This window comes from Miniopterus schreibersii, assembly GCF_964146895.1.
Source record: "Miniopterus schreibersii genome assembly, chromosome: 1".
NCBI classification, from domain to species: domain Eukaryota; kingdom Metazoa; phylum Chordata; class Mammalia; order Chiroptera; family Miniopteridae; genus Miniopterus; species Miniopterus schreibersii.
Genome location: NC_138101.1, coordinates 195,600,356 through 195,621,763, shown reverse-complemented (window position 1 = coordinate 195,621,763; position 21,408 = coordinate 195,600,356). Strand labels below are relative to the sequence as shown.

General features: G+C 55.9%; 1 protein-coding gene across 1 annotated transcript in view; it reads left to right on the top strand.

The window, feature by feature from the left end:
• SYNE3 (spectrin repeat containing nuclear envelope family member 3) overlaps positions 1-15,258 on the top strand; it is a 67,218-nt gene extending 51,960 nt beyond the window's left edge. The window contains exons 12-18 of the mRNA XM_081131833.1: positions 2,517-2,678; positions 2,817-2,989; positions 3,334-3,463; positions 5,160-5,321; positions 6,894-7,043; positions 8,048-8,086; positions 12,831-15,258. Of these exons, the coding sequence (XP_080987959.1) occupies positions 2,517-2,678; positions 2,817-2,989; positions 3,334-3,463; positions 5,160-5,321; positions 6,894-7,043; positions 8,048-8,086; positions 12,831-13,034 (1,020 nt within the window). The 3' untranslated portion in view covers positions 13,035-15,258. The remainder of the gene's footprint in view (positions 1-2,516; positions 2,679-2,816; positions 2,990-3,333; positions 3,464-5,159; positions 5,322-6,893; positions 7,044-8,047; positions 8,087-12,830) is intronic.
• The last annotated feature ends 6,150 nt before the right edge of the window (positions 15,259-21,408 follow it).

Here is a 21,408-nt window from a genome sequence, read left to right as displayed (position 1 = left end):
TCTTCAAGGAAACTCGGTCTAAGGCAGTTCCCCCCTCATGGCCCCCGGCCCCCTCTATTTAATAACAAGCATTCCTAACATTCTCTTCGCGGTCCTGCAATTCATAGATAGTATAAGTAGCCACACCCTTTAAAATTTTAATATAATGCCCTTTCTATAGCAGAAAAGATAAATGAAAGTAATTATAAAAAATAATGCCTTTCAAACTATCAGTGCTCCATGGTGGCTACCCAAAGGCAGGAGGAGGTGGTGACAATGCCCCCTCTCTGCGGGACAGCCTCAAATGTGAACAACCCGGAGTGCAGCCCTCCCTCAGTTTACAAAATAGCTGCATTCCTGGGAAGTTAATGTGTTTATGAAAACTGCCAACATTTCTGTGTTTGTGTGTTAATGAGTCAGATTCTAAGCTTAGGCCCCAATAAACATGTAGATATGGGTGGGGCATAAGAAAACCCTATCCTCCCCCGAGCAGGATGGGTGTACCCCACACTCTCACTACATGTGCTGGCATCACCCCCATCCTGTCATTAGCACAGTACCTGAAACCCCCATGAATTTTCAGGAAACACAGCTCTACCCGTCAAGACCCATTGGTCAGAGTGAGGGCTAAGGTCTATATGAATTCATTCATTCAGTTTAATAAATTAGCAGCTAGTGGTCCTGTTGAGGCAGGGGGAGTAGAGAAATAGGAATCTCTGTCCCTGCCCTTGAGGACCACGGAGCCCATAGATGCAGCAAACTTAAGCTTTAATGCCGACCGCCAATGAGGACCTGGACTGATCATTAGAATATTCCGAGCAAGCGTTCACGGAGCACCAGTCGGGGCTGCAATTCTGCCAGACTTCTTTATTGTTTAAATACTTCCCTACAGAAGTCCATTGTCCCTCTTTTATCATTTTGGTACTCAGTGCTTTTTTTTTGTTTTTCAAATGTTTTTATTGATTTCAGAGAGAGGAAGGGAGAGGGAGAGAGAGATAGAAACATCGATGATGAGAGAGTCATTGATCGGCTGCTTCCTGCACACCCTGTACTGGGGATTGAGCCCGCAACCCGGGCATGTGCTCTGACCGGGAATCGAACAGTGCTTTTTAAGTCTAAGACATTCTAGTCAGCCTTTCCCATGCAGCCCCGGTGATTTCCCTGCCCCCGTGGGGAGGCATGTACCCCATTAAGCAATGGGGCCATTGAAGACATTGGGTCTGACATGGGTGCACAGGGCTCAGGAGGGGACAGTGTTGGGCAGAGTGCAGGGAAGCAAAGTTTTAGATCATTTTTCAGGCCGTCGTCAGTGGTTTGTTGAAGGTACACACAGTCACCCTCTCTGTCCCAGCTCCTGGTGGGCCTGGCACTCGCTGGTGTCAGCCAGTGTCTGTGGGATGCAGGAAGGCAGGGCCTGTGGTTACCCAGCAGAGAGTCACGAGGACCTGAGCCAGGGATCAGAGCATGAGAAGAGGTGACAGACCCTGGGGTCTGATTGGCCTGTGGTGGGCTGACAGGGAGGGTCCCAGGCTGGGTGACCAAGAGGACAGAGAATGTCTGCTCTGTTGGATACAGAGCCCACCTGTCGTGGAGACAGAGAAGAGCAAGGCGAGAACTGATCCATGACTGACCCAGGGAGGGCAATAAAAGCAAGACTATTTTTCTAAAACTTTTTACCAAAGTATAAGCATATACAGAAAAGTGAACATCTAAGTATGAAGCTTGATAATTTAAAAAAAATGGAACATATCCATGTTACCAGCACCTGGATGACGACATGGAATAATACCAGCCCCGCCCCCCCAAGCTCCTCCTGCCCCTATAGCCACTGCCCACCACCCTTGATGGCGGGAGGTAACCCTGACTTGGGACTTAGAACAGGGTAGGTTGTGTTTGCCTGATGGCTGCTCAAGTTGAATCAGACAGAAGGGTTTCTTAGGTTATGGCTTCTAGCTCTCGTGATGGCTGTAGATTCATCCGCGACGCTGCTTTAGATGGTGGTGAAGGGCGCTCCTTCTCACTGCTATAAAATATTGTTGGATGGCTGCACCTCAACGCATTTCTCGCTTCTGCTATCGATGGGCACTCGGGTGGTTTCCAGTTTGGGGCTGTTACAGGCAACACCACACACCTGTCTTTCGGTGAAGACGTGTTCGCATTGCCAGGCATACACCCAGGGTGGAAGGGTTGGGTCATAGGGCGGCCCGTGTTCAGTGTTAGGTGATAGGCACCTACTGTTTTCACAAGTGGCTGTGCCAGTTCACACCCACACCAGTGGTGATGAGAGATCGTTGCTCCAGACTCAGGCATGAAAGCAAGACAGGCTCAGAGGCCCCTCCCACCAGAGTCTGTCCTGCCAGGGAACGGGGAAGGCACCTCTCACAGAGCAGCGCTCCCGTTCCTGCTGGGGGGAGCCTGATTGGGAGCCCCGGGGGCCGTCACACCCCAGTGCCCAGGCAGGTCTGGCGGCCCTGCAGGGGGGGGGCCCAGGGTCTCAGCCTCGGCCAGCTCTCAGGGCCCCCGGGGCTGTGCCGCAGGACCTCGTGGATGGGTGCCAGCGGAGCATGCGGGAACACTGCACCTTCAGCCACGAGCTGCTGGAGCTGCAACAGTGGATAGCTGTGGTCACTCAGAAGCTGGAGTTGTACCTGGGGGACACGGGCCCATGGGATGCCCAGTCCCGAGAGGCTGAAGTCCAGGTAAGATGGCTTTCCCTGCAGAGACGGTGCATCCCCAAAAGCAGGCTCGAGAGGCCAAAGCTCCCACACTGGGGAGCAGAGAACCCCCCAAGGACCTCACTGTGTGTGCGTGTGCGTGTGCGTGTGTGTGTCCTTCAGCGGCTGCTGGCTGAATTCCCCGAGAAGGAGGCCCAGCTGTCCCTGACCGAAGCGCACGGCTGTCTGGTGATGGAGAAGTCCTCCCTGGAAGGGGCCGCTGTGGTCCAGGAGGAGCTGGGGGCGCTGGCGGAGTCGTGGCGGGCCCTGCGGCTGCTGGAGGAAAGCCTGCTGAGGTGAGGGGGCCTCTGGGCCCTAGCCTGGTCGGGGACATCACCCCTTCCCATCCAGGGGAGGGCTCAGTGGTGCCATGGAGCAGGGCTGGGGTTCTACTGTGTGGCGGATGTGGTCCAGGGGCCTGTGGGCATCTCCCGTCTGGCCCAGGTGGCCTTCTAGCAGGGGCGGTGGGAACAGGGAGATGTCCCCGCTCAGGAGTTAGCCTCCAGCCCCCTGGGGATTGGGCAGCACCTACATCACTGGATACCTGCCGAAAGATGCCCCAATTCTGTTACTTCTCTCGTGACCTGGTGAGTCCCAGTCACGTCCTTCCCCACACTGACGGCCAAATTTGTCGTCCCAGCCTCATAAGGAACCGGCAGCTGCAGGGGACAGAAGTGGACTCAGGGAAGAAAATGATTTTCACCAATAACATCCCGAAGAGCGGGTTCCTCATCAACCCCACGGACCCCATCCCCAGGCGGCACCGTCAGGTGAGTGTCTGGTGGGGCTTCCAGATCCCAAATCGAGGGTGAGCGTCTCCAGCAACCCACCCCCGAACTGGGGGCCACACGCTCAGCTCAGAACTTGGCCACATCCTGTCTCTGGTGGGCCGGCCCTGCTGTGCCATGAGCATTCCCTGTGCCACTGGACAGAGGGACTCAGAGGACCCCAGACCCAGGCCCCTGGGGAAGGTCCTGGGCACCCCTTGGACGGACAGGCCCTCGAGCCTCAGAAACACCGCGCCCTGCAGAGGGGAGAGGGTGAGGGTTAAACGCTTCCAGCTGGCTCCAGGTGGCAAACTGAAATCAGAGAAGATGGGCATTTTTTTGTGCTCTAAGTTGTATTTTGTGGAAGGAACTAAGCTAACTGCACTGTATCATCCATCCTCTCCCCTGACCGCCTTTAAAGAGGAAGCACATGGAAAAGAAACTCCTTCAAAGCCCGCGTGCCACTCCATCCATCCTCCCGCTCCCACCCAGGAGGCACTTATGGATGCCGCCCGGCTCGGAGCTGGGCCTGGGCTGGGGCACAGCTGTGGGTGAGACAGACGCTTCCCCAGCCAGAGCCAGAGCCAGAGCCAGAGCCAGGACCCGGCGCAGGGCCCCTCGTAGTGTGACATGTACCCCACTCCCATTAAAGTGCAGGTTCTAGGTCGGTGGGTCTGGGGGGCCCACGAGTCTGCATCTCTTTTTTCTTTTTTTAAAAAAAAATATGTTTTTATTGATTTTTAGAGGGAGAAGGAGAGGGAGAGAGATAGTAACATCAATGGGAGAGAATCAACATTGATCGGCTGCCTCCTGCACACCCCCTACCGGGGATCAAACCTGAAACCCGGGCATGTGCCCTGATTGGGAATGGACCCGGTGACCTCTTGGCGCATGGGTCAACGCTCAACCACTGCGCCACACCAGCTGGGCGTGAGTCTGCGTTTCTCCAAGGCCCGCTCCCTGCTGGGACTCAGAGCACAGTTTGAGAGGAAAGGACGTGGGAACCACAGGCAATGAAAGGTTCCAGAAAGCGCGGTTCGGGATGGCAGAGGGGCCACATGCTATGGGATCCTGCTGCAGAGTGACCATGACCCAGTTCTGGGGTAGGGAAGCCCTCCCGGGAGAAAGGCAATGCGAGGGGAGCCCTCAGGCTGAGTGGGCATCAGGGAGAGGAGTGGAGGGGGTGCGTTCCATGCAGAGGAGACGGGGTGTGCAAAGACCCCCGGGGAGAGCACAGTCCAGGGGCGGAGACGTGGCTGTGCGCTCGGGCTCAGAGAATGGGGGGGGGGGGACGACGAGCTGCAGAGTCGGGCAGAGCCGGAACCTGAGGCTCTCGGGCCACATTGAGGCGCGTGAGAAGCCACCGAGGGGCATGAGTGAGGGCTCAGCTGGATGGACGGCAAGCTGGACAGACCACTCGGGCTGCAGGGCTGGAGGGGACAGCGTGGCTAGAGGACGGCCACGATTACAGCTATCCTGGTCGGGGGGGGATGGGGCCGCCCCAGGGAGGCCAGGAATGTCCCTGACCCCTAAACACTGGGGCACACATCCAGTAGAGACGTTCTTTGTCCCGCCAGGCCTCCCTCATCGCTTTTTGGGCACCCTCGCCCCCAGCCTCTGCCTCATGGGATCCCCAGGACACGTGGCCCGGAGGCTGTGTTCCCCTCTGATGCTTTGGCCCCGCTGTGCATTCCCGCAGGCAGAGCCGCTCCAGGACGCAGAAGGCAGCGGGGAAGGCTTCCCCCAGCTCCGGAGGCGCTTCGAGCAGTGGCTGCAGGTGGAAAACGCTAAGCTGGTGAGAATCATCGCAATGAGAGCTGCCACGGCCAAGGACGCGAGGACCAGAGAAACGAAGCTGCAGGTTCGTTCCCAGGGGCAGGCCCCTTGCCGTGGGGTTTGCACCATCGATGCGTTTGCCACCAGGGAGCACACACCTCGCTTGTGAGCTGTTCTTGCTTGTGTATAAATAACGGTTTTTAAATTTGTCTGGTTCAAACATTTTAGAAGAACCATTCATTCATTCATTCATTCGGCCTGCTTCTGGGTTCCCCAACTTGGAAGATAGCACCACCAGTCACCACTTGTATCGCTTAGCTGTTGCTGTGTAACAGGCCACCCAGCAGTTGGTGGCTTCAAACAGCAGCTTCATTTCACTCGTGACTCTCAAGGTGGGCAGTGTGGGCGGAGCTCCGCTGGGCAATGTATCTACCACAGATCTTGCTCTTTTGCTCCCATGTGGAATTAGCCACCAAGCCCTCCTTGATTCCACCTCCTGGATATTTTTGTTTCTGTCCCCTCTCACTATCCCCGTCTAATCTAGGTACGTATCATTGTCGACCTTCATTACGGAGCCTGAGGAGTCTCAGCTGCAGGGGAATGGTTTTCAGAGCCTGCACCTCTGCAGGGCCCAGACTTTTACCTTTGCCTGCAGAGCCCTGAGGGGCTGCCAAAGGCATGCTGTTTCACCACGATGTCCTCCAGACTGGCCAGTGTCCTGTTGGCCTGCATGCTGGGCTCATTTCCCTGGGTTTCATCCTTGCCCTGGTTTTAGCCTGATGTGCCTCGCTCTCTTGCTGACTCTTTACTGCCTTTTATTTTTGTTGGTGTTGTCAAACCTTATATTTCTATTTTTCTTTTTACTACCTAGTTCTGCATCTGTAATGCCTTTTAGATGTCTTTAATATTTTGGCTTCTGTAAGAGGTTTGGTCCAATTACCTGGCTGACCATGACCGGGAAGTCCTTCCTGCCCACCTCCTTGGGCCTGCTCAGTCCCTCCTCTCCCTTCCTGCCACCACCCCCCAATTCCAGCCAGATCAGAGTCAACCCGCGGCTCCCCAGGTGAGCCCTCCTTGTCTTTGTAGAGCTCACATTCTAGGGGGCTCTGAGAAGCTAAGCAACTTACTGTCATCACACAGCTGGTAGGATGGGGCAGAGCCAGGATCCAAAGCCAGACTGTAAGTGCAGGATCTTGGATTCAGAGCCCTGCTCAAAGCCCCACATCACACCACTTCTCAGGAATCCTGAGGGTAAAAGGTGCCACCCTGGGGGACACATTGCTGTATTTCGGTAGAAAAATCCCAGTCCCAACATGACTCCGCCAGGCGTAAACATGCCAACCGGAAGACGTTCAGCATAGGCGGCTCTGAGGATGGTACCTCTGATGCCAAGCCCTCTGGAGGACTTGGTTCTAGAACGTCAGAGTTGGACGCGTCCGCGGAGGGCAGCGGTGCCGCTCTGTCCTGCAGGCAGCCATTCGGCGACATTGCTGAGAGCAGTCGCCCGGCCTTGTCTTAAATTTGCACGGATGGGATTCTCACGTAGTAGCTTCTGTGCGCTCCTCTCAAGTGGAATTTGACTGGCTGCCCCTTACCTGCCGGGTGGGGCTGCCTGGGTCATTTGGGAGGTGCGCTTGACATTGTCCTTCCCCCACAGGAACTGGAGGCTCGGGTACCAGAAGGCCAGCATCTCTTTGAGAACCTCCTTCGTCTCGGGCCAGCAAGGGGGACCCCGGAGGAGCTGGAGGACCTGCGCTACCGGTGGATGCTGTACAAGTCCAAGCTCAAGGACTCCAGCCAGCTGCTGGTAGGTGCTAAGGACTCGCGGTCCCAGGCCCGGGGGATGGGACTATGGCTGAGCCCAAGCTCGCCTGGGAAACCTGAATGGGCCCACATCCTCTCTACCCTGTGTCCCCAAGGACCAGGCTGAGGGGACCACTCAGAGGGGGGAGAGGGAGACTCCCATGTCCCAGGTGCCATTCATCCATCCTGCCACCCTCTGAGGCCGGGGCTCCAGCAACAGCAGCAGTGACTGTGACCGTCATAGTTGCTGCCTGAGCAGCGCTTCACTGCCTCCTAAGCTGCAGCTCAGTGCTTGTCATTCCATTCAGTCCTCACAGGGGCCCTCTGCCCGAGTCATTGTATCTCCAGTCCCCAGAGGGGGTCGGAGACTCTGAGAAGTTAAACTGGCCCCGGGTCCCAGAGCTAGTGAGCGCAGAGCCACACTGACAACGCACCCTGCTCTTGGAGGCGGGGTAGCCGGCGCCCTGGGGTCCGGCCCTGCTCCTGCACTGCCCTGCCCTGGGACTGAGCAAGCATCCTCCCCTGCGGGCCGTGTCTCCTTACAGGGAACAATAACAGCTAAACTAATAAGAGCCTTTATTAAGTGCCATGTCCTCGTAGCAACCCTATAAAGGAGGTCCTGCTATTATTCCCTGAGAAGCGATGCGGAAACAGGCTCCGAGGTTAGGCCTGGGGGGTGGTTGAGAGGGTCCTGGCAGCCTGCAGACCCCAATGAGCTCCGGCCCCACAATGACCGAACCGGCCACTAGGTGTCAGCGCAGCCCCAGCCGGTGGCCTGCTCGCCGGGGCCTGGGCCCCGCCTTCCCAGACGGGGTCCCACCTGGGCCTGAAGTGCGTTAAAAAGCTCATTAAATCGAATCACCTGCTGGCTCAGCCTGTCCAGATGACCAGAGTTTTAAAGAAACGCTCCCCTGACAAAATGAATATTCCATTACGGGCTCTGCTGGGATTTAAGTTTCACTCACTTAACTTTTTTTTCCCTTTTCCTCCCCTTCCCTAAAATAACAGACGCAGAGCTCTCCAGGGCAGCCGACTGGATTCCAGAAGGTATGGAGCCTGCCATCTGCTCCACGGGGCCGAGGGCAGGGCGTCTGGAGGCTCGCTGGGCCGGGGACGCTGGGGTGGGACTCCTGGGATTTCTGGAAGGTTCCTTGAGGTCTGAGGAACGTTCCTGCTGGGTCAGCTCTGGGCTGGGCCCCGGGCCCTCGCTCCCAGGAAGCCCCAGGCGTGTGCAGAGTGGACTGAGCTGTGACAGGCACGTGGTAGCAGGGGACCCTAGAGTTTTTCATTGGAAACCAGGACCAGGTGAAGAGGCAACAAGGATGCTCTTAATAATTATGCTGTGACAATAGGTGTCAACCTGGACCATTCTGAGCTGGGCTGTGCGGCCACCTCAGTGGGGGACAGAAGAGGAAGGGGCGGGCGCCTTTTAGGTTCTCCAGGCAGGTGTTGCCACTTATGCCCCCTGGGACGTGCTCAGGGCCACTCCCGTGGGGCTCACAGGTCAAGGCAATAACAATAATGGTGGTGATTATAATGAGTAATAAATATCATTACTCCAGGGCAGGGGTGGGGAGCATCCAGCCCTCGGGTAGTATATGGCCTGAGAAATCATTTGGCCTGGCCCTGGCAAAGTAACCGCAGGTGGAACTCGGAATTCAGTAAATCTAGGAGTGTTTTTCATAGCTAATTTTTAAGTTGATAATTTTGTATGGCCTGCGAATGATGTTATAAGTATCCAAACGGCCCTTGGCAGAAAAAAGGTTCCCTGCCCTGCAGATGCTACCTACTGACCAGCCACTATGTGCTGGGAGCTGTGCTGAATCGTGGTTCGGGTGTGTCATTGAACAGTCCTGGCCACACCCCAGAGCTTGTCACCTCCATTCTAAGCAGGGGGAAGCCAGGTTGGAGTGACTTGTTCAGCGAAGGCTCCTGAGTGCTCTCTAGCCTTGTCCCCAAAGCCCATGTGTTTGCCTTTCACATACGCCTTGGAGAAAGCACCCCTGGGGCCCAGCTTTCTCCGGGCTTCTGGAAAAGCCCAGTGTAAATTTGTGTCCCCAGTGTCCCCCTTTTCCAAGGGAGCACATTTGTTTTCCTGCCAAGCGTTGCCCATGAGAAATGAACCTGTAGCCTGCTGTGCTCCAGAGCGCTCTGGGTTCTTCGAGGTCTCTGTCATGGAGTCTGTTTCCAGATGCTTTGCTCACCAGATGTCTCCTTGGTCTCCTGCTGGTGTTACAAGTCTCGCATTTTTGGAAAAGAGGATGTCCCCTGGACTAGGCAGGCAGTTGAGAAACGAAGGCTGTGCTCTGGGCCCCTGGCCAGTTAGCTCTGTGGCCTGGAACAAGTTGCTTTGCCTCTGGCGTTCATTTTCCCCATCTGTGAAATGGGACTATTAATGCTGACTTCATTTACTTCATGAACTAGTTTTGAAGATCATGTGAACTGCTTTCTGTAGAAGTTCTTTAGATAGCCCAAGGCCCTTGTCCCCCCATCCCAAATTTAGAATAACAAAGAGACTCCTTGTGAAACAGGGAGGAGCTTGGGAAGGACCAGGTGGCCCACACAGTCCAGCCTGGTGGCTCCTGATGGGACATGGGGGACACGGGGCCAGGTGTCTAGGCTGCCTCTGGCTCTCACACTGAGCCCCTCACTGGTTGGGAGTCCTCATGTATACAGCTCCCAGGCTGGAGTCCAGGGGGAGCTGTGTCTGGGTCCCCTGGTATCTAGCACATAGTAAGTGCTTACTAAATATTTCTGAGTAGGGGGCTCTTGGCTGGCTGACACCAGCCCTACAGCGCAGGCTCAGGTTCCTGGCAGTCTGTAATTGGGTTAACTTGGAAATGTTCACAGCCCTGTATTTATCTGCTGTCTCTTCATTTATTTATTCATTCATTTGTTCATTTCACAAATATTTGCTGAGTGCTGACTTTGTCCCAAGCACTGCTTTGGCACTTGAGATCCATCAGTGAACACAGGGCAAAGCCCTGCCTGGCAGACCGCATCCCGGCCGGGCGGGGCGGGGGCGGCGAGAGGGCGCACGCAGCCAGCTGGGCTGCTCAGCACAGTGGCAAGGCCCTGGAGCAGGGAGCCTCGAAAGGCAGCAGCGACTTGGGGCCTTTATAGCTGCAGGTTTCTCTTATCAGATGGCTGGCAGCTGTCAGGCACAGTTTCACGGGGTATGCAAAGCAGACAGGCTCTAAATGGCCAAAAAATCTGCTTCTTTGGGTTATGTTTAAAAAAGTGGGTGTGTGAAGATTTGAGTCTAGTGCTAGCTGGCTTTTGAGCTAACAGGTCTGAGCCCACTCTGAAGAAGTCAGCACCTGGAGGCCGCTGTACAGAAGCCACCTTGGGCTCATTTATGTGACAGCTCGTTTGTGCACAGTTTCTGTCCCTCCCCCAGAGCTTTGGATTCCGTAGGTCTGGGGTGGCCCAAGAGTCGGCACTTCTAGCTCGTTGCCAGGTGGCACACAGGCTGCTGGCCTTTTTGAGAACTGCTGCTTTGTGCTCTGTATTGGAATCAGGACCAACCGTTAGTGCGTATGATTGTTGGTGAGTCACTTAGCCCCAGTTTAACAGTGAAGAAAAGGAGGTGGGCAGGTTTCTTGCAACAACCGGCACACAGTAGGTTCTTAATTGCCATGTAAAGGTAGGCCCTGGCGACTTCCGCAGACACTGCCCCTGCTTCTCTTTCTGAAAACACAGGGATCAGTGACACTTCTGTTGGGGGATCCTCCCTTTAGCCTGGCTCTGGTGTTCATTCTGCTGGTCTGGGTGTGTGCATGCATGTGCGGGGGGGTTGTGCACATGCACGTACACACACATGCACACACACACACACAGGCCTGACAGGTAGAATGTAGACACCGTCTTCAGAGGTTGTGATCTTGCCAACTTAGAAACATTTCATATATTATTTTTATCCCAAAGGGAAGGGGGAAACCTGCCCCAAAGCTAGTTATTTATGAGCAGTTGCTTTTTGCTTTTTTCTCTCCACGCGCCAGGCTCTGACTGCGTCAAGGGCTCCAGCCTACTTGTTTGTATAAACAGAGTAATTAAGATTTATTAAATTCGCAGCTGCCCACACACTTGCCAGATCAGTGCCACGAGATATGTTTGCCTGCAGCGCTCAGACACGTGAAGTGTAATTGCTTTTCAGGTTACAGCTGGACCGTGAGCCAGCTCAGTTCCCGCACTGGCCCAGGGAGGGGGCCGTCCCACCTGGGACAGACCGTTAGCCCGGGAGCAGCTTTGCCAGCACGTTGTTTGCCTGGGTGGAGCAGGGCAGGGCCTGGGTGCCAGTCGGCAGGCGTGGAGAGCGTTTGGTTCTGTGACCCTGGGATGTAGATTCAGATGCAGAGCAGCCCGGGGGTGGCATTTAATTTATTTCATCATTTTTTATATGTTTTAAGGCTCCTAATTTTTCGCATTTTCACATCTCTCGGATTGGGGTGTCTTATTTCAATTGAGTTTTTCCAGTGAGGATGTGGATTGGCTTCTCTCCACCCCAGGACACTAGCCACCTGAGGTTTCTTTGCATTAAAATCTCTGCTGGTGGGGTGTGTTTCCTTTTGTTTCCCTTTGGACCACACTGTGTAAATTTAGATGCCAACCCCTGGGAGCTCCAGCCTGTGGCTCAAATTTTCAGGGAAGAGTTTTGTTTCTTGGCACCACCATCATCAAGATTCTCACCATCTCCATCATCACTACCATCACGATCACTACCATCACCAGCACCAGCACCATCACTCCTACCACTGTCATCATCATCATCACTTGATTATAACTTCTGGTGTCTCGGAGAGGGGAACTTTTGGTCCTGTAGGGAGCTAGCAGATTTATTCTACAATAACAGTCCTACTAATAAGAGCTATTTACTTTTTAATTGCTGCATAAATACACTTGGCTTTGAGTCCTCACCACAACCCACAAATTGGGGGTAGTTGTTTTATCCCAGTTTTGCAGAGAAGGAAACAGATGCTCAGACGTTATTAACTTGCCAAGGCCACGTAGCTAGTGTGTGACGGAGTCTGCATGGCAACGTGGTCAGCCAGGCTCGAGGGCTGGGCCCTGCCTGCACCACGCTGCACTGTGACGGGGGGGGGGGGGGGCTCCACTTTCCTGAGCAGCCAGCTCTCGGCCCTCCCATGAAGGCACAGCCCAGCCAGTCCTTCTAGAATTTAGAGTGTGTCCTTTGGCCACTTTTATGGGCATTGAAGCAAAGACGTCCATGGGGCATTTGGACTTGTGAGACTGATCTTCACGTGGTATTGACGGTGTTGGTGATGAAGGTGGAGAGAGAGCGATGGTGACGAACGTGATGTTGGACATGGCGGCGGTGACGATATGAAGATGACGGTGATGGTGGTGACTGTGGTTTAGATGATGATGGTATTAATGATGCATCATAATGACAGCAGTTTGGGGTACCTCGCTTGGGGTACCTGTTGGGTAGGTATCATCATCATTACCCCTTTTCATAGATGAGAAACGTGAAGTTTAGAGAAGATGAGTGACCTTCTCAAGTCCTTCACCTAGGACTCAGAACCGGGCAAAGGCTTGCGTAATATCAGGCAGAGCCTGTAACTTTAGCTATTTGGTCTTCCTTTCGTGCCTAGAATGGTTTGAGAAAACTAGAGATCTTTGTTTCTGGCAAAATTGGCATTAGGCCCACTTTGCAGACGGGGAGACTGAGACCCGCGCGGTCAGTTAGCCCAGAGCCGCGCGGCCCCTGGCGCCCGCCCCGCCCCCCCCGCTGGGCGCCCGCCCACTCACGCCTCTCTCTGCCCTGCAGCCCCGGTGGTGGCGCCGGGGGCCCCGCGCCCTCCTCCGCAGGGTGTGCTGCGTGGCACTGCCCCTGCAGCTGCTGCTGCTGCTGCTCCTGCTGCTGCTGCTCCTGCTCCCCGTGGGCGAAGACGACCGCAGCTGCACGCTGGCCAACAACTTCGCCCGCTCCTTCACGCTCGTGCTCCGCTACAGCGGCCCCCCGCCCACCTAGCCCCCGGGGGCGCCCGGTGACTCTCTCCTCCAACCTCCCATCGTCCCGAGCTCCCCGAGGGTGCCGGGGACGCTGGAGACGGGCCGGCCAGGTGGCAGAGCCGCCCGGTGTAGACGCCGTATCCACGTTTCCAGCGTAGAGCTCCTTTTTATACAGTGTCCTCTCAGTCTGTTTATACGGAATGTATACTGTGTGGCCAGGAATGATGTACAGAATTTTTATATACTCTGTGTAAATGCTCAGTGTGTACAGTCTCATAGATGGCATCTATTCGTGGTTGGGGGAAAGCTGAGGCATTTTGGCCTTGGTCTGCTGTCAGCCCTGGAAACCCAAACGTGCCCCTTGGATGGCCACCTCTTATCCAGAGGCCAACCCCAACCCAGATGTTACTGCGAAGGCCCCTGAGCCGTCACACGGATGAACAGCCCAGGCCCTCCCTCACCGCCCAGTGACTCTTGTTTTAGGCACAAGGAGAACAAACCGGCTTGTGTAGTTTTAAAAATGACAGCAGGTTCGGTGCTATGGGTTAGAAGCAGAAATGGTGATGACCAGTGGCAGGCCCAGTGACAGCAGTGAAAAGTGACAAGTGATAGAGTGACATGAAGGAGAGGGGAGACCTACAGAGAGCAGACCCAGGAAGGACTAAGAGGCGCCGCAGAACAGGGGCACCGCGTGCAGGAGCCCCGGCAGCAGGGACCGTGACGTGTGTCCGTGACCACGCTCGGAGTCTCCGGGAAACGGTTAGATGGCCGTGTTCTGTTCAGGGAGAAAATCAAGGAGAGAGACGTCACCGCTAAGATCTCCGTGGAGCGAGGGGAGCACGCTCCGTGTGCAGCAGCCGCCTGACAGTGACAGTCACGGGGAGGCTGTGTTACCTCCCAGTCACTCTTGGTCTGAGCTTGTCAACTTCTCCAACTCAAGCTGAAGGGACAGAAGGGGAGCCCCTGTCACACTAGGGAAGAGGGATTGAGTGTCCAAGACAGAGACGAGAGCTCGGCCTTGGAACTCGGCTCATCTGAAGGGCTCTCCCTCCTGCTCCCAGAAGGGACTTTGGACAGAGGCAGGTCCTCTGGACCAAGAATGTCCCACACGTGCTCCCACAGGGGAGCCAGGCCCCAGGTGCCCCAAACCTGGCCCTCTCCCTCTCCGCCAGAGCTAGGCATCTGGGCTCCATGTACCATCCGGGCAGGGGACTCTGTGCTGGGTCCCGAGGCCAGAAACATGCCCTTCCTCCCCAGGGCACTCGAGTGGTTCCTAAGCGCTGTATAACTGGATCGTGTTTCCATTAAACCAACACTAAGTTTTCCTTTTAAAAAATGCTTAGGGCCCCCTCTTTACAAATTGATTTTGTCTGCTCAGCTACAAAGAGACCAAGAGCAGTTCCTCAGGCCTTTGGAACCATAAAGTGTTATAGAAGCAGGAAGGCCCTGTAAGCAGAGGGGAAACTGAGGACCCATTCCCCTCCCCCTTGCCCTCGCATACACCGACCCCTCCCCTTCTAGCGCAGGCCAGGCTGGGCACAGCTCTCACGGCCAGGACCCTGGCCTCCCAGGAACCAGAAGGAACTGGACATTCACGCAGCGGGAAAACGGTGTTGCGGAGAAAGCACGGTTTTCTCCAGCTGTTTTAGAAACCAGCCACAAGGCCACACCCTCAGGTGACCACCTTACTGGAAAACCAGGGGCTGCATGACCCAAGATCCCAGGCCCAAGCAACTGAGCCCAGGTGCTCACTGGGTCATGTGGGTCCCACCCTGAGTCAGAGCTGTGACAGGGGCCTTCGAATGTTTCCATTCCCACTCTCCCACTCCACAGGCCAGAAGGCTGAGTCCCAGAGAGGGAGAGGAACTTGCCCAGGGGCACACAGGGAGGTGGCAGGGGCACCCCGCCAGGGGGCGCCCTGCTCAAGACAGCGCATAGCAGGTTTCCCAACTTCCCAGTCAGTAACTTCAAACTGATTTTGTAACAGAGAAAGGAGAGGAGGGGGGAGAGGAGGAGGGGAGGAAGCAGAGGAGGGGGGCAGAGAAAGGAAAAGTGTTGAGCAGGAATGTGGCTGTGTCCCATGTGGGGAGGGACAAGCTGCAGTATGTGGGCTGGCAGGTGGGAGTGTCTGTGTATTTTTTAAATGTTAATAATGATGCCATAGTCTGTGTGTTTGCATAACTGTTTTTTTAAGAAGAGAACTGATATTTTCATTACTTTATATAAATGCAGTTGTAATACGATCTCACAGCCCATTTACTCGTGCTTTTCAAGTGTATTCTCTTTGCTTCCAGTGCGTGCAGACGATCATGATTTTTATGACTTTCTGGCTCCCTGAACGAGAGCCCTGAAGAGCCTTGGCGTGCGGTGTGAGAGAGGGGCCCCGGGACCCGCGTGTGCTTGGTTTCCCTCTGTCCCCAGAGTGTGAGGTTTGGGGAGAAAGGTGAACATCACGGCTCAGCCCAGCTGTGTGTGTGTGAGAGAGAGAGAGAGAGAGAGAGAGAGAGAAAGAAAGAGAAGGGGGAGAGAGGGAGGGAGGGAGAGAGGGAGAGAGAGGGAGGGAGAGAGGGAGGGAGAGGGGAGAGAGAGGGAGGGAGAGAGGGAGGGAGAGGGGAGAGAGAGGGAGGGAGAGAGGGAGGGAGAGGGGAGAGAGAGGGAGGGAGAGAGGGAGGGAGAGAAAGAGGAGAGTAGGGGGCAGAGGAGAGGGGGGAGAGAAGCACAAGTGAGCATGGCTGAAGCTGCTGGTTACCCGGCTTAGCCCCTGCCCACTCCCCTGTCCGGTTTTCTTGGCTCCCTGAGTGCAGAAAGACACGTGTGGGAACCGAAGGGTGTCTATGAAGAAAACACGGGAGGTGTGGGCAGCAGACAAGGCCAGGGGACTGCCAGGTGCTGGGATTCAGGGGGCAGAGGGAGCGACGACCTCAGAAACAAAGCCTTCCGTGGGTGCTACAGGTTCACGCTCCACATTGGGTTGAATTCCCACAACAGCTCTCGGGGTTGGGTGTTAGTTTACTCCATTGGAGATGAGAAAGCTGAGGCTCAAAGATATAAAGACGCCCCTGCAGAAGTGGGATTTGAACCCAGGTTTGTCTGCCCCCCAAGCCCATGCTGGGAGGAGGGTTCCCCAGGTTCTCCACATTTCCCAGGGTGCAGCCTCTGGGATGAGTTTGGTGAGCGGGTATCTCTGTCCTGCTTGGTGTCGATGGGGCCGGAGGCATCCCTGAGGTCAGCTGCCCTCAGGGCTGGCCCTGGGCTCTGGGAAGTGTCACCACCAGTGTACAGTCAGCGCCAGTTACTTCATGTGCTCAGCTGGGAGCCGAGCAGCCCTGTCCTCCTGTGAGGTCCCAGGGCCTGGTCGCTGTACCTGTAACCCCAGCATCCAGCGCGGGGCAGAAACTTCAGCTGTGGTTTGCCGAATTTCATGACCAACCCCAGAGGCGTGTTTCCTGACCCCCGGCTCCCCTCCTGGATACAGAGAAAATGGGTCCTGGATGAGGGGACCCACTTCCATCTCTGCAACTCTTTCTCTCAGGCAGCTGGCGGGAGGCCCTCAAACACCGCACTTTGCTCTTCCCTCTGGGAATCCAGAGCAGAGCACGTGGCATCATTTCCTCAGCTCAAGGATGGCAGGGCCCAGGTTTCTGCAGTGAGTTCTTCAACTCCCATGGGCATCGGGGGCTGGCAACACCTGGGTGAAGGGCCAGGGGATGGAGGCTGGTGCTTGCCTGCCCCTGGGTGACAGAGACGGGCCACCTCTTGCAGGGCAGGTGGAGGAGAGAGTCGGCTTTGTGACGGGGCCGCCTGTGGAGCAGCTCTGATTCCTTCCACTGGAGGAAAAAAGGGGCACTTTCTCTCTAGGGGCAGTGCCCATGCATGTTCTAGAAGTTTCATTGGCAGGGAAGACATGGACAGAGGGGGGGTGTGTGTGTGTGTGTGAGTGTGTATGTGTGTGTACACTCTACGCACATCTCTATCTAGAAGCACAGGCAGGCAGCCCTTGTTTCCAGCCCTGGGCTTCCAGACAACAGACACCACCAGCTGCATGGTCTCTGGGAACCTCAGGGTGTTCCCCCTGATTCCAGCATTTTATACCTCGTATGGGATTGACCCCCGAGATCTCTGCCTTCTGGAAACTTCCTCGGCTGGTCTGGAGACAATACCGTCTCCTTGTGTTTCATGTAACCTGCTTGTAAGTGAGGACTCAGCTCGCTCGATGGGTCCTAAACTTGCCTGTGGCTCTCTTGCCCTGTGTCTGTCTGTACGTCTTTGCGTTTTAGAGACCGGTGATGTTTGTTCAATTTGCTGAGCACTTGAGGTGCTAAAAGGAGGAAAATAGCGAGTTTCCAGGACCAGCTGGGGAGGAGTGAGCACTTTCCCCTCTGCTTCAAGCCCCAAGACCTGCTGTCCACGTGGCTGGACTGGTCTGGTCAATGAGCCAGGCAGTGGCATGGGTGTGTGTGTGTGTGCGCGTGTGTGGTAAGCAGGTTTTGGTGTCAAAAGCAAATTAACTTCATTGTTTAAAATGTCCTGTTATGTAAACGGTATACACAAGGACCATATCCATGCCCACCATACCATTTGTGGTTGTAAAACGTGCATTTGCAATAAATGAAGCTTTCTGGGAAGGCGAGCAGCGTCAGAGCCAAAGGGCCGTCCTGGGACGCGTGTGCTATCTCGGTTCACATCGAGTCCACCCTGCGCCGGCCGCCCGCCGCCCCGCTCCCCGCTCGGGAGGGACGCGAGTTTCTCCTTCGAGCTGCATGTTAAAGGCACAGTGGAGCTGTCACCCCTCCCTGCTGTTCAAGTTGGAAGTCGGTGTTTTCAAACCCGGCTTCATGTTTCCGTTGTTGCTTCATGTTTTTAAAGACGTCTCTGCTTTGTGTTTGGAAATAAAAATCTCTATTTTGGTCTATGAAAGATTGTGTGGTTTGGAAATTCTTCTTCTGAAGTAAAGAAAGGGTTTTGTCCCAAGAGGTTAGGAGGAGAAAGATGACATGTGACTAAGGCTGGCTGGTTTTTTAAATGCATATATTGATATTTATTACTGATTAATGATAATTTAATTAAATCACCTTGACAAATGTATTTTTTATCATCTTAAACATATAAAAATATAAAAGCTCAATGAGATTGCTTTGATTTGCACAATAAGGCCGATTGATTTTTAAATGCTGAATTCCGAGGCAGAACTACTGCCCAGTTTATGGGAAGGTGGAACTCAAGGCAACGGCGTCCCTCGACCCAGCGTCAACATCAGCATCACCTGGGAAGCATCTTCAACAACATTGCCAGCCTCTCCCAGCCTCCTGGGTCACAGTCTCAGAGGGGAGGGGCAGGCCAAGTGGATTTTGAAAATTCCAAATACACTCTGAGTAGGGAGATGGCCCCAAACAGATCCAGGTGCTGGGCAGATAACAGGAGGCCCCTCCAGCCCTTGGCTCCCACCCCTCGGATGAAAGGCCCACCAGGATGGTTTGTCTAACAATTCTTAGCCCTGGGGGTCTGGTTTCCCAGAACCAGGACCCACCACTCATGATAGCAGGTTCCTAACAAAGGTCCCCACTGGCCAGGAAAAGGACAATTTATGTCCAGGATCTGAAACAGAGGCACGAAGTGTACACTTCCATTCAGAACCCTCTACGAGTAGGATTTAAATAGAAAGGCTTTGCATATTGCATAATTTACCACCCCCCCAAATTGAAAAAACCTGCCATTATTTTAACAATGCATGAAATCCGTTTCCTAATCTGTCATCTTAGGAAACCCTCCTCACCTTTCGGGAGGCGAGGGGCCCCTCAGGTGTAATCCTTCCTTCAGTAGCAGGTAAAAGTCAGGAAGTTTCAGGCTCTGCCTTCATCGAGGTGAGGAAGACCCTGAACCCTCTGGATTCTCGACTCGGGATCCGATTCCTCGGCACAGGCCCTGGAGGTCAACACGGGCCAAGTCCAGTTGCTCCGAGTTGCTGGCTTAGTGGAGCAGCTCTGCAGGTGGAGAGCAAAGGGCGGAAAGCCTGCTGTCTGGGGAAGCGGGGACTTTGTTTCCACCGGGGCCCTGTTTCACAACAAGTGACATGATGACATCATCTGCACTCTGCTCACACAGTACTACTGTCGGAGGACAGAAGGACAACCAGAAAACCTTGGTTCGCAGCAAGGAATCTGCAACTGGAAGAGTGTCCACCAGGCTTCTGGGGACCCCCAGTCTAAAGTCTTGGAGCAGTGCCAAACGCCCCCAAAGTAACCCCCGTGAGTCTCACGGCCTGGGACACAGAGGCCCCTGGCCTTCCGTGAGTTGTCCAAAGAGCAGAGCGAATTCTGTGAAGGAAGACAAAAAACTCTGCCCTCTGGGCTCTCTGCCCTTCAGGTGTACTGGGCTTGGGCACAGCGTTGCCCTGTGTAGCTGATTTTTAAAAGCGTTCACCCGCAGAGCGTGAGAGCGTGTGCGCATCACGCAGAGACGCCAAGCACCCGCACGTGCTCTTTCCACGGCAGAGGCACCACACCCGGCTCAGGGCCTTCGGGGTTAAGACCTGGTTTCGGGGGGAGAACCAGATTCAGCCTCCCTGGTTCTAATTTCACACCTTTTGGGGACCCAACCCGTTGTGACATCACACACACACACACACACACACACACACACACACACACACAGTGTGCAAACCCTCGCCGGCCCTCTCGCTGCCTTATTTTTATGCTGCTGTGATTTTTTCGCAGCTGGGCGTGTTATGGAAGCAGTTATCTTACCTCTGTTTTCATCTGCGGCTTCCAAGCCCAGCCGTGACATGTTTAATTGGAGAGATTCATCATTTCTCGGGGAAACCCCTTGGTGCGAACTTTGTTCAGCTACTTGGGCCTGTCAGCCTCTTCTGTCACTGTCTGGCCAGCCCAGGCTCCCACCGCCCCTGCAGTGGCCTTTCTCCCCCTGCTTCCCTCGATTAAGCTTCAAGAGGGGCCACTCCGACCTTCTCAGGCTCCCTTTGCTGGGGTCTCCCCTGCACTGCTCACGGAGTGGCCCTGCTCCCAGCTCCCTGCTCCCTGCTCCCTGCTCCCTGCTCCCAGCTCCCAGCTCCCAGCTCCCAGCTCCCTGCTCCCTGCTCCCTGCTCCCAGCTCCCAGCTCCCAGCTCCCTGCTCCCTGCTCCCAGCTCCCAGCTCCCAGCTCCCTGCTCCCAGCTCCCAGCTCCCAGCTCCCAGCTCCCAGCTCCCAGCTCCCTGCTCCCTGCTCCCAGCTCCCAGCTCCCTGCTCCCAGCTCCCAGCTCCCAGCTCCCAGCTCCCAGCTCCCTGCTCCCAGCTCCCAGCTCCCTGCTCCCAGCTCCCAGCTCCCAGGTCCCAGCTCCCTGCTCCCTGCTCCCAGCTCCCAGCTCCCTGCTCCCAGCTCCCAGCTCCCTGCTCCCTGCTCCCTGCTCCCAGCTCCCTGCTCCCAGCTCCCAGCTCCCTGTTCCCTGCTCCCAGCTCCCAGCTCCCTGCTCCCTGCTCCCAGCTCCCAGCTCCCAGGTCCCAGGTCCCAGCTCCCTGCTCCCTGCTCCCAGCTCCCAGCTCCCAGCTCCCAGCTCCCTGCTCCCAGCTCCCAGCTCCCAGCTCCCTGCTCCCTGCTCCCAGCTCCCAGCTCCCAGCTCCCTGCTCCCTGCTCCCTGCTCCCAGCTCCCAGCTCCCAGCTCCCTGCTCCCAGCTCCCAGCTCCCAGCTCCCTGCTCCCAGCTCCCAGCTCCCAGCTCCCTGCTCCCAGCTCCCAGCTCCCAGGTCCCAGCTCCCAGCTCCCAGGTCCCAGCTCCCTGCTCCCTGCTCCCAGCTCCCAGCTCCCAGGTCCCAGCTCCCTGCTCCCTGCTCCCAGCTCCCAGCTCCCTGCTCCCAGCTCCCAGCTCCCTGCTCCCTGCTCCCTGCTCCCAGCTCCCTGCTCCCAGCTCCCAGCTCCCTGTTCCCTGCTCCCAGCTCCCAGCTCCCTGCTCCCTGCTCCCAGCTCCCAGCTCCCAGGTCCCAGGTCCCAGCTCCCTGCTCCCTGCTCCCAGCTCCCAGCTCCCAGCTCCCAGCTCCCTGCTCCCAGCTCCCAGCTCCCAGCTCCCTGCTCCCAGCTCCCAGCTCCCAGCTCCCTGCTCCCAGCTCCCAGCTCCCTGCTCCCTGCTCCCAGCTCCCAGCTCCCAGCTCCCTGCTCCCTGCTCCCTGCTCCCAGCTCCCAGCTCCCAGCTCCCAGCTCCCAGCTCCCTGCTCCCAGCTCCCAGCTCCCAGCTCCCTGCTCCCAGCTCCCTGCTCCCAGCTCCCAGCTCCCAGCTCCCTGCTCCCAGCTCCCTGCTCCCTGCTCCCTGCTCCCAGCTCCCAGCTCCCTGTTCCCAGCTCCCAGCTCCCTTTAGCTGGTCCTTGTGGCTCCGGTCTGCTTTCCATTTCCAACAGGAGGCTCCTCT